A 12,990-nucleotide genomic window follows, 5' to 3' on the forward strand; every position below is an offset into this window, starting at 1 on the left:
CAGCTAGACCCTCAGCTAATTCCAACAAATCTTCTGAACAACCACCTATATAGTCTTACACATAGTTATCTATCAGAGTTGTAAAAGGTTATTCCACATAATGGGAATATTACTAGTCTGGGAGTCAAGAAACAAAATTGAAATGTGGTTCCAGTTTCTGTCAAGAACTCCAAATGTAAAATTAGAAAAGTTACACAAATTCTCACTATTTCAGTTTTCTTATCTGTAAAATGAGGATGAAGCAAATTTTAATTTATAAGCTGTTGCTAAGATGAAACGAGACAAAAAAAATTTTTTGAAGCATATGTCAGACATTAACACTATTTACATTAAAATGTAGAACTTATTCTATTCCGACAAATTTTAGAACCAAGATGACACTAAAGTTGATTATACAGGCAATGACATGACACAAAATAGCTTTAAAATATCCTTGGAAAATCTCTGCTTAGTCATAAGGCCCCCCCCAGAGCCTAGATTCAATTCAGGGGCTCCTTTAACATTCACACCCACTCCCAGCACCCAATTAATTAGGGCAATGATTAGACCAAGATTCCTGATGACTCCCCCACAATACCATCATTAGTCTGGGAAATCAAGTATGTGTGTCAGGAAAAAAACACAAATTTGGGTATTTTATTAAGTTCAGGCAACTGACAAGTTTTAGATTAAGTACACACATAAAGATCCATCTATCCAAATCTCCCTGCTGGGGCCTTACCAATTACCCCTGAAGGTTCTTTCACGATAAGCACCTTGTTGGACTTCCTGGAAAGACCATTTTCTACTAAAAAGAACTGCACTGGATAAGACACCCACTCAACAGAACCATGGGAAGTTCCTTACTGAGAGATGAAGGGGCTGAATGGGGGAAGGAGGGATAGTGGAGGGGAAGTACCTCAGGACAATGACATTAATATTCTGGGTTCCAGATGAATGGTTAAGCACAATAATAAACAATAAATCATATTCTATAGCACTTGTTTCCCTGATTCAGGAAAGTATCAGCCTATTTCAGAAAACAAATAAGTATTCAAACACATATTTTGGAACTCAATTAATTTTTGATGTCTGATGATCTGCCTTGGCAATCTAAGTAGAGAACTGGGTTTTTGTTTCTTTTTTTAATGCTTGACCATACCTCTTATTTTAACTAGATCCCCAAATAAAGTTCTTTCTCCCAACAAAATCAAAAATTATGTCAACTAAAAGAAAAAGCAAAGTAGTTACTTCGAAAAGTAACAAGAAAATAAACTATTAAATTGGTTAGAAAAGAAATCTATCTTCAAAGAAAGTTGTTTTCTTCCTAGCTCTGTTCAAGTTTCACTTAGTGCCAGTACTAGTGAAAAGTACTAACTAAATGGACAGTTATGGAACCTAAACTTCTCTGGGTATTTCCAAATCAGCTTATTTCTCAACAATGTGCTGTGTGCTAAGGACCCTATGCTAAAGAACCGGCTTTCAAGGTGAGAGAGGAATTTAGAAAATGATGCAAATATAATCGTCACTTGCTTTTTTCAAAGTACCCACAAATACAAAATAGTTATTTCCATGAGAAGAGATTCTCATATTTGGAACAAAATTGACAAAAATCCTACCAAATGTATTTCTTCTACAACACTGAATTCCACACTCTTTATTGTAAGCTTCCTCACCAAATTTGAGACCACAATCACTGTTCCTTCCCCAGTTTCTATTTCTCCTCTCTCTTCAGGATGCTTTTCCACCAAAAAGGGTGGAGGTTCAGGGAAAAAAAAAAAAAAAAAAAAAAAAGGAAAATCCAAGATGGGAGGCAGGAATACCCCTTCTCATTAAGGATGTCTTCCCCCAAAAAAATTAGAATTAAAATTAACAAATTCATTTTTTATTCGAAAGTTTTGTTTTCCCATTCATTCTTTCACATCTCTAAATATAGCAAATATCATAATTGGATAATGCAGTTTTCTATTTTGAAACGAAGTAACTAGATCCTTCATTTTTCGGCATCTCCCATCCAAATCACTGCTTAAAATATTTCTACAAAGTTTAAATCTTTATTTCCCAGCATCCTATTTCTCTTCAAGAAGACACCATCACAAAGCAGGGTAAGAAATTTTTATCTCAGTTAAAAACTTGGCAACAGATAACAATGGTAACTTTGTTAGAAAAAGTATGATTACATTTGTAACTAAAAGTAAAAAGTTACAAGTCCTTCATAAATGTCAAATCAGTATAACTCCTAAATCTTCTATTTTCATACCAGTGTTTTCTTTTTAGTTCTTAAAAAAAATTAGTGTCCACACAAGTTGCTTCTTTTATCACAAGTTAACACTATAATGAAGCTTCACTGTAACATCATTTTTAGAGATCAGTGAGACCACCTTATAAGCCATTCCTTTTGACAAGTAAATAATCAAATTTCACTGATTAGAAACAAAGCTTTAATATGTTAAACCCCATATAACTAAACTATGTCCAACTTGCACAATGTATATTAAATTAATTAAAACAAAAGCACAGTGTTAAACTATGATGTTCATTTTTAATTTCTTGACAGAAATCATATGTTTCATGCGTATTATTTGCAAAGCAGAACAGTCAGGAATTGGGATAGATAGTGGATGAGTGAGCCAGAGCAAGGCAAGATGTTGTCTGTGCTGGTCCTAAAGTAGTAGAGTCTTGAAAGAATCATTGTTATGCATGCAATTACTATCTATAACTACACTTAAATATCCACATAAAATTTAAAGTGCAGGATTGGTGATTTGTATGTGCATAATAAAAAGTATTTCATACTAGACCTAGAGGTCCCATCTTTAAGAAAATATTAGTAGTACTTGCTTCCAAGGGCAAGGGGCAAAAATTGGCACATATTAAACATCCTAAGACAAAACAAAACAAACAAACAAACAAAAAAAAAAAAAACAAACAGTTCAATGGGTATTAGGTGTTTGTCTTTTTTAAATAGCTTTTTAGTAGAATCTCTGGGGTTCTCGAAGTATACCATCATATCATCTGCAAATAATAATTTAGTTTCCTCATTACCTAATTTCTTTAATCTCTTTTTCATCTCTTATTACAGAAGTTAGCATTTCTAATACAATATTGAATAGTAATGGTGATGGTGATAGTGGGCCTTGTTTCACTCCTAATTTGACTGGGAATGGTTCTAGTTTATCATCATTACGTATGATGCTTGCTGATAGTTTTAAATAGATGCTACTGACTTTTTAAGGAAAAGTCCATTTATTCCTATATTCTCTAGTGTTTTTAATAGGAATGGGTGTTGGATTTTATCAAATGCTTTTTCTGCATCTATTGAGATGATCATATGGTTTTCGTTAATTTGGTTATTGATATAATCAATTATGTTAATAGTTTTCCTAATATTGAACCAGTCTTGCATTCCTGGTATAAATCCTTGGTCATAGTGTACTATCCTGGGGATGATTTTCTGTAATCTTTTTGCTAATATTTTATTTAAGATTTTGGCATCAATGTTCATTAGGGAGATTGGTCTATAATTTTCTTTTTCTATTTTTAACCTACCTGGTTTAGGTATCAGTACCATGTCTGTGTCATAAAAGGAATTTGGTAGGACTCCTTCATTCCCTATTTTTTCAAATAGTTGGCATAGCATTGGAGTTAATTATTCTTTAAATGTTTGGTAGAATTCATATATAAATACACCTGGTCCTGGGTATTTTTTCTTATGGAGTTGGTTAATAGCTTGTTCTATTTCTTTTTCTAAAATGGAACTATTTACCCAATTTACTTCTTCCTCTGTTAATCTGGGCAACCTATATTTTTGAAGGTATTCATCCATTTCATTTAAGTTATCAAATGTATTGGCATAAAGTTGGGCAAAGTAACTCCTAATTATTGCTCTAATCTCTTCATTAGTGGAAAGTTCTCCCTTTCCATTTCTAAGACTCACAATTTGATTTTCCTCTTTCCTTTTTCTAATCAAATTTACCAAGGATTTATCTATTTTGTTGGTTTTTTCATAAAACCAACTCCTAGTTTTATTAATTCAATAGATTTTTTACTTTCAATTTTATTAATCTCTCCTTTTATTTTTAGAATTTCAAGTTTAGTGTTTGGGGGTTTTTAATTTGCTCGTTTTCCAGCTTTTTTTAGTTTCAAGCCTAATTCATTGATTTTCTCTTTCTCTATTTTAGCAAGTAGGCCTCTAGTGATATAAAATTTCTCCTTATTACCGCTTTGGCTGCATCCCTTACATTTTGGTATGTCATCTCATTATTGTCATTCTCTTGGGTGAAATTATTAATTGTGTCTATGATTTGCTGTATCACCCATTCATTCTTTAGGATGAGATTATTTTAGTTTTCAATTACTTTTTACTCTATTTTCCCCAGGTATTTATGTCTAAGACAGACAAGGAGGACATAAGAGCAACAATCGAGGTAAGACACATGGGATTTCATATGAAACAAATGAAATATATGATAGAGGCAATACTAGCCAAACTGTATATAATATCTAGTAAAGGAAAAATCTCTATTAAATATGTTGATAAATAAATGAGAAATGGGATAGTACACATTCTATAGTGTTTCTACTTCGTATTAGTGAAGATGCCTACCAAAAAATGAATAGCTTTGACATAAGAAATTGATTTTATTATCATAATTTAAATGGAATTATTCTACCTGTGCTGAATTCACTCTGTAGACAAATAGCATTTAGACTTAAGATTATGTATACTTTTATACATTAATCAAAATAACAAGGAGAAAAATTAGGTCCATGGTATACACTTGTTAAACAACTAAACACACACAAATAGAAAAAAAAAAGTTAAATATGAAAATGATCACAATGAAATGAAATATAATATAATGCCTTTGCATTTGTTTAAAATGTATTTGGACAGTGGGGTGGGGGTTGGAAGTGTTGGCAAGAAAGCATGTCTTCAGTATATATTTTTATATTTTGTTCTTTTGATGTCACAGAAATGAACAGGAATACAAAATTAATCATATCTTCTAATATATCACTCCTTCCTTAATTACTCACTGTCTTTCAACCTTTTACATTTTAAAATAAATTTAAAATTTAAATCTGTAATAAATTGTACAGTATAATTCTTTACTACCACAAAATCTTTCTAATCTGTAAAAAAAAATACTTTAAATATAGGATAAAGCACTTTCATTTTTCATAATCTATTTTATACATTTGCTGGGGAACAAGAACAGGAGGTAAAATAACCATCATTAAACATACTTTAAGGGGATTATTGAAGCAAGATAAAAGAGCTATAAGATAAGAAACTGAAATAGCTAATTTGAAGGCCAGAGTCTTAATGCAGTAAATATAGAGAAGTTTGGAATCAGATTCTATATGGGTTTTTCTAGCACATCTCTAAAATATCTATGATTAGGAAACCACAATTATAATTTACAGTACTATACTCAGAATTGTTTGAAACAAATGAATTATTAAAAACCTCACTTGCTTTTAAAGTAAGAATAAAAAAGCTCCACATAATTCTGAACAATGTTCAATAAGAAAGGATAACTTGGATTTAGATAATTTAACTCTACTAAGATTCAGGATGAAATAATATGGTAGGCAGAAAATAACAGGTGGAGATATATATATACATATACATACACATACACATACAACACACACACACATATAGTATTCCTATAGAAAAAAACTTAAAGAACTTATAGAAGACAATTTGTCAAATTTTTAAAAATACTTATTTTTGAAAATCAGGATATTTTGAAAAATCACTAAAAAAAAAAAAAAAAAAAAAGACAGAATTCTTTACAAATAATGAAAGTTTTCTAATCAAAAGACTTCTATATAACTTGGTAGGACAACAAAATGAAGAGCTACTTTTTTTTTCCTGAGGCAATTGGAGCTAAGTGACTTGCTCAGGGTCACATAGCAAAGAAGTGTTAAGTGTCTGAGGCCACATTTGAACTCAGGTCCTCCTGACTTCGGGGCTGGTGCTCTATCCACTACATTAACTAGCTGCCCCCAAAATGGTATACTCTTTTTCTATTTTTTATTATATCACAGTTGTTTTCCAGATTTGTGTAAAATTATTCATAAATCTATTTACTTTCCAGTGTTACTGGTATATAACAGGCATTTAATAAATGTTATTTGACTGACCTAACTAAAACAAACCAATGCTTTATTTCTGGACTTAAGAAGAAACACATATGCATGTGCATGCCCGCGCACGCATATGTATGTGTGTGTGTGTGTGTGTATGTGTGTGTGTGTGTGTGTGCATCAATCAAAGAGTAGGAAGCTCTATATAAATTTGGACAATGTTTTTTTAAGTTCCTACACATTCTTTATCCCTAAAAGTTAGCTAGCCTAGAGTCTTAGCTCATGAAAGTTTTTAAGCTCTAAAGGCAACTAAACTAGTAAAAGCAACCTATAAATGTGCTCCTTACCAGGTTCAAACTCCACTGAAGATCAACTTACCAAATCCCTGTGCAACACCCAGTTAGCATGCAGGTAGTGAATACCATCTAGGATCTGATATAATAGTGACTTGACCATTCCCCGAGGTAACTGAACTGGCTTCTTGTTTGCTTTAGAAGCTCTGTGAAACTTGATTATGTGCTAAAAGAAAGAAAAAAATATCAATAGATTCAGAAAAAGGAAAAAAAAGAACTTTGATGTGTAACAATTTACTGACAGAAAACCTTCCGATTCCTCATGATATCTGCCAATATCATCCCATATTCTTCTAAATAATTCAAATAACTTCAAAATTTCCAAACAACTGTGTTAAGGGTCCAAATAGTTTCCTATACACAATAAAACAATATAAATGATGGTCAGAAAATAAATGGAAATTTAGAGGAATTGTAGATTTTGTGATTTCATTTAAAAATATGACTAATATATAATCATTTTTTAGAGAACATTCCATTCTGATTTGTCTAATGAAATGCCAGAAAAATTTTACAAATAAAATTTACAAGGTACTCTGATAAACTACAATTATTTTTGGCTATTATAATAGTACTATATATGTATAACACATTGGTAACATTGAAGATAATTTAAGCCAGGAAAGACTCTTCTATTTTTGTAACAAACAAGTAAATACGAGCAACAAATGATCAGCAATAATGACTATGCTCACAAATAAATTTACAGAAAACAGTTGAAGAGTTGGGTTAATAATTCAAGGAAAAACAAAAAGGTTGTTTTTTTTTCTACACCTGATGGGAATTTTGAAGAGTGTCATATTCTTCTTGGGTCCTACTAAAAATTCAATTTCACAATAAAATCTTTTTTTTTTTTTTTTTTTAATTAAAGCTTTTCATTTACAAAACATATACATGGGCAATTTTTCAACACTGACCATTTCAAAGCTTTCTGTTCCAAATTATCCTCTCCTTCCTCCCACCCCCACCCCAGATGCCAGGCAGTCCAATACATACTAAATATGTTAAAATGTTAAATCCAATATATGTATACATATTTATACAGTTATCTTGCTACACTAGAAAAATTGGATGAAGAAGGGGGAAAAAGAAACTGGGAAAGAAAACACAATTCAAGTAAACAACAACAAAAAGAGTGAGAATGCTACGTTGTGGGCCACATTTAGTTCCCACAGTTCTCTCTCTGAATATAGCTGGCAATCTTTATCACTGAACAATTGGAACTGGTCTGAATCATCTCATTGTTGAAGAGAGCCAAGTCCATCAGAATTGATCATCATATAGTCTTGTTGTTGAAGTATATAATGATCTCCTGGTTCTGCTCATTTCACTCAGCATCAATTCATGTAAATCTCGCCAGGTCTCTCTGAAATCATCCTTCTGGTCATTTCTTATAGAACAATAATATTCCATAATATTCATATACCACAATTTATTCAGCCATTCTCCAACTGATGGGCATCCACTCAGTTTCCAGTTTCTGGCCACTACAAAGAGGGCTGCCACAAACATTCTTGCACATACAGATCCCTTTCCCTTCTTTATGATCTCTTTGGGGTATAAGCCCAGTAGAAACACTGCTGGGTCACAGGGTATGCACAGTTTGATAACTTTTTGAGCACAGTTCCAAATCACTCTCCAGAATAGCTGGATGTATTCACAATTCCACCAACAATTTATCAATGTTCCAGTTTTCCCACATCCCCTCCAACATTCCGTATTATCTTTCCCTGTCATTCTAACCAATCTGACAGGTGTGTAGTGGTATCTCAGAGTTGTCTTGATTTGCATTTCTCTGATCAATAGTGATTTGGAGCATCTTTTCATATGACTACAAATAGTTTGAATTTCTTCATCTGAAAATTGTCTCTTCATATCCTTTGACCATTTATCAACTGGAGAATGGCTTGAATTCTTATAAATTTGAGTCAATTCTCTATATATTTTAGAAATGAGGCCTTTATCAGAACCTTTGAGTGCAAAAATATTTTTTAGTTTATTGTTTCCCTTTTCTTGTCCTCATTACTTTTGTTTGTACAAAAACTTTTAAACTTAATATGATCAAAATTATCTATTTTATGATATTAATAATGTTCTCTAGTTCTTCTTTGTTCACAAATTCCTTCCTTCTCCACAGATTTGAGATAAACTATCCTATGTTCTTCTAATTTATTTATAATATCATTTTTTATGTCTAGATCATGAATCCATTTTGATCTTATCTTGGTATACGGTATTATGTGTAGGTCAATGACTAGTTTCTGCCATACTAGTTTCCAGTTTTCCCAGCAGTTTTTGTCAAATAGTGAATTCTTATCCGAAAAGCTGGGGTCTTTCGATTTGTCAAATACTAGTCAAATCTTATTTTAAAAACTATTATTTAAAAAGTTAACATAAAAATATGGACAGTAGATAAATAATGCTGTTGTCTTCTCTTCCTATCACCAGAAGACAATGAACTAGTGGAAGATAGACAGGGACTGCTTGATATTTATTAGGTGCTTGAAAAGAAGCTTGATATACAAACTGAACAGAAATGAATCGATATGCCTCAGACAAGTAGAAGTCAATAACTTAAATTTTAGAATTGGAAAGGCTTATATACTTAAGGCAACAAAAACAACATACATAATAAAGAAAGATATACAATAAAAGATGGTAGAAATGATCATGCAAGCTAACTGATTAAAATTGACATTATTCAAAGAAAAAGAAGAATCACTAAGTTGAGAACATACAAGTTTGGAATTTAAAGTTTAAAATGAGAATGACACAAATACTTGTAATTACAACACGAAATATTCCACAAAAGCATGAAAGAGGTGCAGAATAAACTGCTCACAAAGAAATAACATATGAGCTAATTCTCAAAAATGGCAAAGAGTTCAGTGGATTGAGGTGGGGTTGAGTTAGGGAGAAAAGACTGAAAAAGCAGGCATGCTGAAGGTTCAGAGAGAAGTCCAATTTGGATGGAACACAGATGGACAAAAGTAGAATGTTACCAGAATTTGTAAGGTCTCAATTATTAGGCAAAAATATCTAAGCTTGACTCAGTATTCATTCTATAGTGACTGCCTCAATTTGAAACTTCTTCCTAAAGGAAAAATGAATCTTCCCTTTTCCTAATCTTTCCTTTCTCTTTTACTGACCACTTCTATATGTTGGTCATATTCTAACTTCCATTTAGAATTATTTAAATATATCTTTTCTTACTAAAATGTGCCAAGGATTATATCATTTTCACAACCTTCTAGCTGAATGCCTTGAAAATAATAAGTACCAGTGAATTAAATTAAGCTCAAAATTCTAAGCTCTCTTAGTAGTTTACTGCTGCTTTGTCTTTAGAAAAATCTACATCAGGCATATATATGGGAGTTAGATTGAATAGGCTCTTATAGCTGGTAGGGGGAAAAAAAGAACATGAGAAAGAAATGTGCTATAAAAAATTAAAATCCTGGCATCTTACTCTTCTCAATCAGGTACTGAAAATTTATTGGGACCATGAGAATGAAATAAGGAATAGTGAAAAGACATGTCTACCAGAAGAAGCAATTTGGTCATAAAAGGTCTAACTATTTGTATAAAGTATGATTTTATTAATAAGGAAAATGGAAAAGGTAAGAATATCTAAGTGATGTGATTAGCTTATATGACAACATATTATTCCATTTTCCTCATTTTCTTTTTCTTCCCCCAAATTTATTTTATTTAAAGAAACAGAATAAGAAAAAAAAAAAAAAACAAACAAACAAAAAGGAAATACAAAACAAAATGAAGCATTGTCATGTGCCCAGGAGAACATCAGGGAGGATTCAAAATATATAACAACAAATACCAGTTCAAGAAAGTATATGTAGAGATATATAAAAGTTAGTAGAAGAAATTATATTCATGTGTATGCATCTTTTCTTTACTTCTTTTTTGTTCTCCATTGCATACCTTTTTTACTTTATTCTTTTTTTCCCCTTTCATTCCCCACTCCCCACCTCCAAGAAGGCTATAATTAAGAAAGGATACATTTATATATACATTTGTAGATATATACATACACATATATACTCACATATCTTTCCTATTCTTGCTAACTTTTTGCTTTAATTCTGCTCCTAATTTGCCCTGCTATTACTTAACTTTCCCCTGCCCAAGGATCCCTCTCTTGTCTTCTTCCCTCACCCTTTGCTGCCCTGTACACTCATTTCTCCCTTCTTATTTCTTTACAGATTTTGGAAAGTGCTATATCCTTCGTAGTATACATGTAGTATAGCCTATTGAAGCCATTCCCAATGCAAGTTTTTCAGAACTATGAGCCCTCATCCCTCTTCTAATATCTCTGTATCTATTCTTCTGCATCTCATTTGTATGAAAAAATTACTATTTTATCTTGACTCTACCCCAATCTTTCTCTTGAGCTACTGTATTGTTGATGTCAATCTTAAATATGGTTTTTCCAACATAAATTTCCAATTAAAAATAAATAAATAAACATTTTGTCCATGTTAAGTACTTTGAAACTGATTTTTGATAGCTCTTATATGTAAATTTTTCTATTAAGTTCTGGTTTGATTAATAGAAAGTTCTGAAAATCTGCAAGTTCACTGAATGACCATTTTTTCTCATTCAACATTATAGATAATTTTGCTGGATATTTTTGGCCACAGGCCTAGTTCTTTTGATTGTCTGTAGATATGAGTTCAGAACTGTGGTCTTTTTCCATAGCTGCTGATAAATCCTATACAATTCTAATGGTGGCTCCAGCATATTTGAACTGTTTTCTTCTTGTTTCTTAGAAATTTTTCTCTTTGGTTTGACAATTGTCAATGCTATAAAGTTACCCATACATATAACCTGTAAATAAAAGGCTATTAAAAATTTAAAAAAAAAAAAAAAAAGAAAGAAAGAAATTTTTCTCTTTTGTTCCTATGTATTTTCTACAAAGAATCTCCTTGAGGTGATGATCAGTGGATTTTTTCTATCTGTACTTTCCCCTAATGTTCTATCATTCCAGGTTAATCTTCTTGGATTATTTCTATTGTGTCATGATCCTTCTTCTTGGTCACAACTTTTTGGCAGTCCAATTATTCTTCTATTTTCTTTTCTTGATCTGTTCTCTAAATCTATTGTTTTTCTTATAAGATATTTCACATTCTGTTCTATTTTTTTCATTCTTTATAATCTGTTTTGTTATTTCTTGGTCCCTCATAGCTTCACTGGCTTTCTCTTGTCTATTCTAATTTTTGAAGAGTTATTTTCATCTTTGAAACTCTGTATCTCCTTTTCTAGGTGATTAACATTTTTTTCATAATCTTTTTGTTTTTCTTGGATGATTATTTTTATTGTTATTTTACTACTATTTTTAGTTTTTCCTCAGTGTCACTCATTTGATTTTTAAGTTCTTCTATAAATTCTCTCTGGGTAGGGAGCTATTTCACATTACTCTTTGGAGTATAAACTGTTTTCACTTCAGTATCTCCTCTGAAGATGAACCCTGGGACCCCAGTCTTCCATGTTTCTATGGTGGGATTTTTGTGGTTCATTTTTTTTTTTTTTTTTAAATAAGAGGTATTAGTGTACCTCTAATTTCACCTCTAATCCTCAGGTAGGGAAATAGTGTCTCTGGCTTCTCTTCAGCACTTCACTCTGACCCAGGCACTCTAAACCAAGAACTCCACCCTCCTTCAAGTAGCAGCAGCCAGCAACATCCCAGCCCCACTGCTTCTGCACAAATCAGATGCTGGTTCCTTCTCGCCCACGGCCACATGAAGCAGAATGTGTACATGCATATGCATCTGAGTCTGGCATTATAGTCAGTGGAGTCCCCCTCAGTCTTCCTGGCCTCAGACCTGGTTTCCACAAACAGCTCCCAAATTCATCTCTGTATTCCCTGCTGAGGCTCCAGACACATACAGCAGCTCATTCCAGGACTTCCCATTTGATGTTTCTGTGGAGTTATCCTGGAGATGTTTGCACTTCATATGAGTTAATCCCAAACCTATGTCTTTCTTCAGATCTTCTTGGGTTGTTAACAGGAAAATCCCTGTTCTACCCAACTTCCCCAAGTCATCTTGATTTTTCACAAGTCTATGTCTTTGTTTGCCTTGAGCCACAAATCTGTTCTATTTGTGGGAGAAATTGGGAGAGCTTGAAATTTACCAACCTAATCTGGGATTCCTCCCCCTCTCTCATTCTCCAAAGCATATAATAATGCAAAAAGTATATTAAACCTCATTAAGCTAGAATGCTTTGTTATTTACTCTAATGAACAATAATGCCATGGAGCTGGGTTTGAAATTTCAAACACATACACACACACACACACTCACACTCACACAAATACTTCTTAATTCATTCTATAACTATGCTATTTAGCTTTAATAAACTTTATAAAATTTGGATTTTTTTGTTTGTTTTTAAAGATGACAGAATGAAAAAAAACAAACAGAATGAAAGAAGTATTCAGGCAGAAAGGAATCAAATGAATCCTTCTAGCTTTTTCTTAATATCTACAAAATAAATTTATTTTTCTAGGATATCTAGAATATGTAGACATATAACTACATAA

General features: G+C 32.2%; 1 protein-coding gene across 5 annotated transcripts in view; it reads right to left on the reverse strand.

Moving 5' to 3' along the window:
- CDK8 (cyclin dependent kinase 8) overlaps positions 1-12,990 on the reverse strand; it is a 128,096-nt gene that overhangs the window by 31,676 nt on the left and 83,430 nt on the right. For all 5 annotated transcript variants that reach the window (XM_031960764.1, XM_012545198.3, XM_023499585.2 and 2 more), the window contains one exon: positions 6,457-6,597. In XM_031960764.1, the coding sequence (XP_031816624.1) occupies positions 6,457-6,597 (141 nt within the window). The remainder of the gene's footprint in view (positions 1-6,456; positions 6,598-12,990) is intronic.

The sequence above is a fragment of the Sarcophilus harrisii genome, chromosome 3 (assembly GCF_902635505.1).
Source record: "Sarcophilus harrisii chromosome 3, mSarHar1.11, whole genome shotgun sequence".
Classification (NCBI taxonomy): Eukaryota; Metazoa; Chordata; class Mammalia; order Dasyuromorphia; family Dasyuridae; genus Sarcophilus; species Sarcophilus harrisii.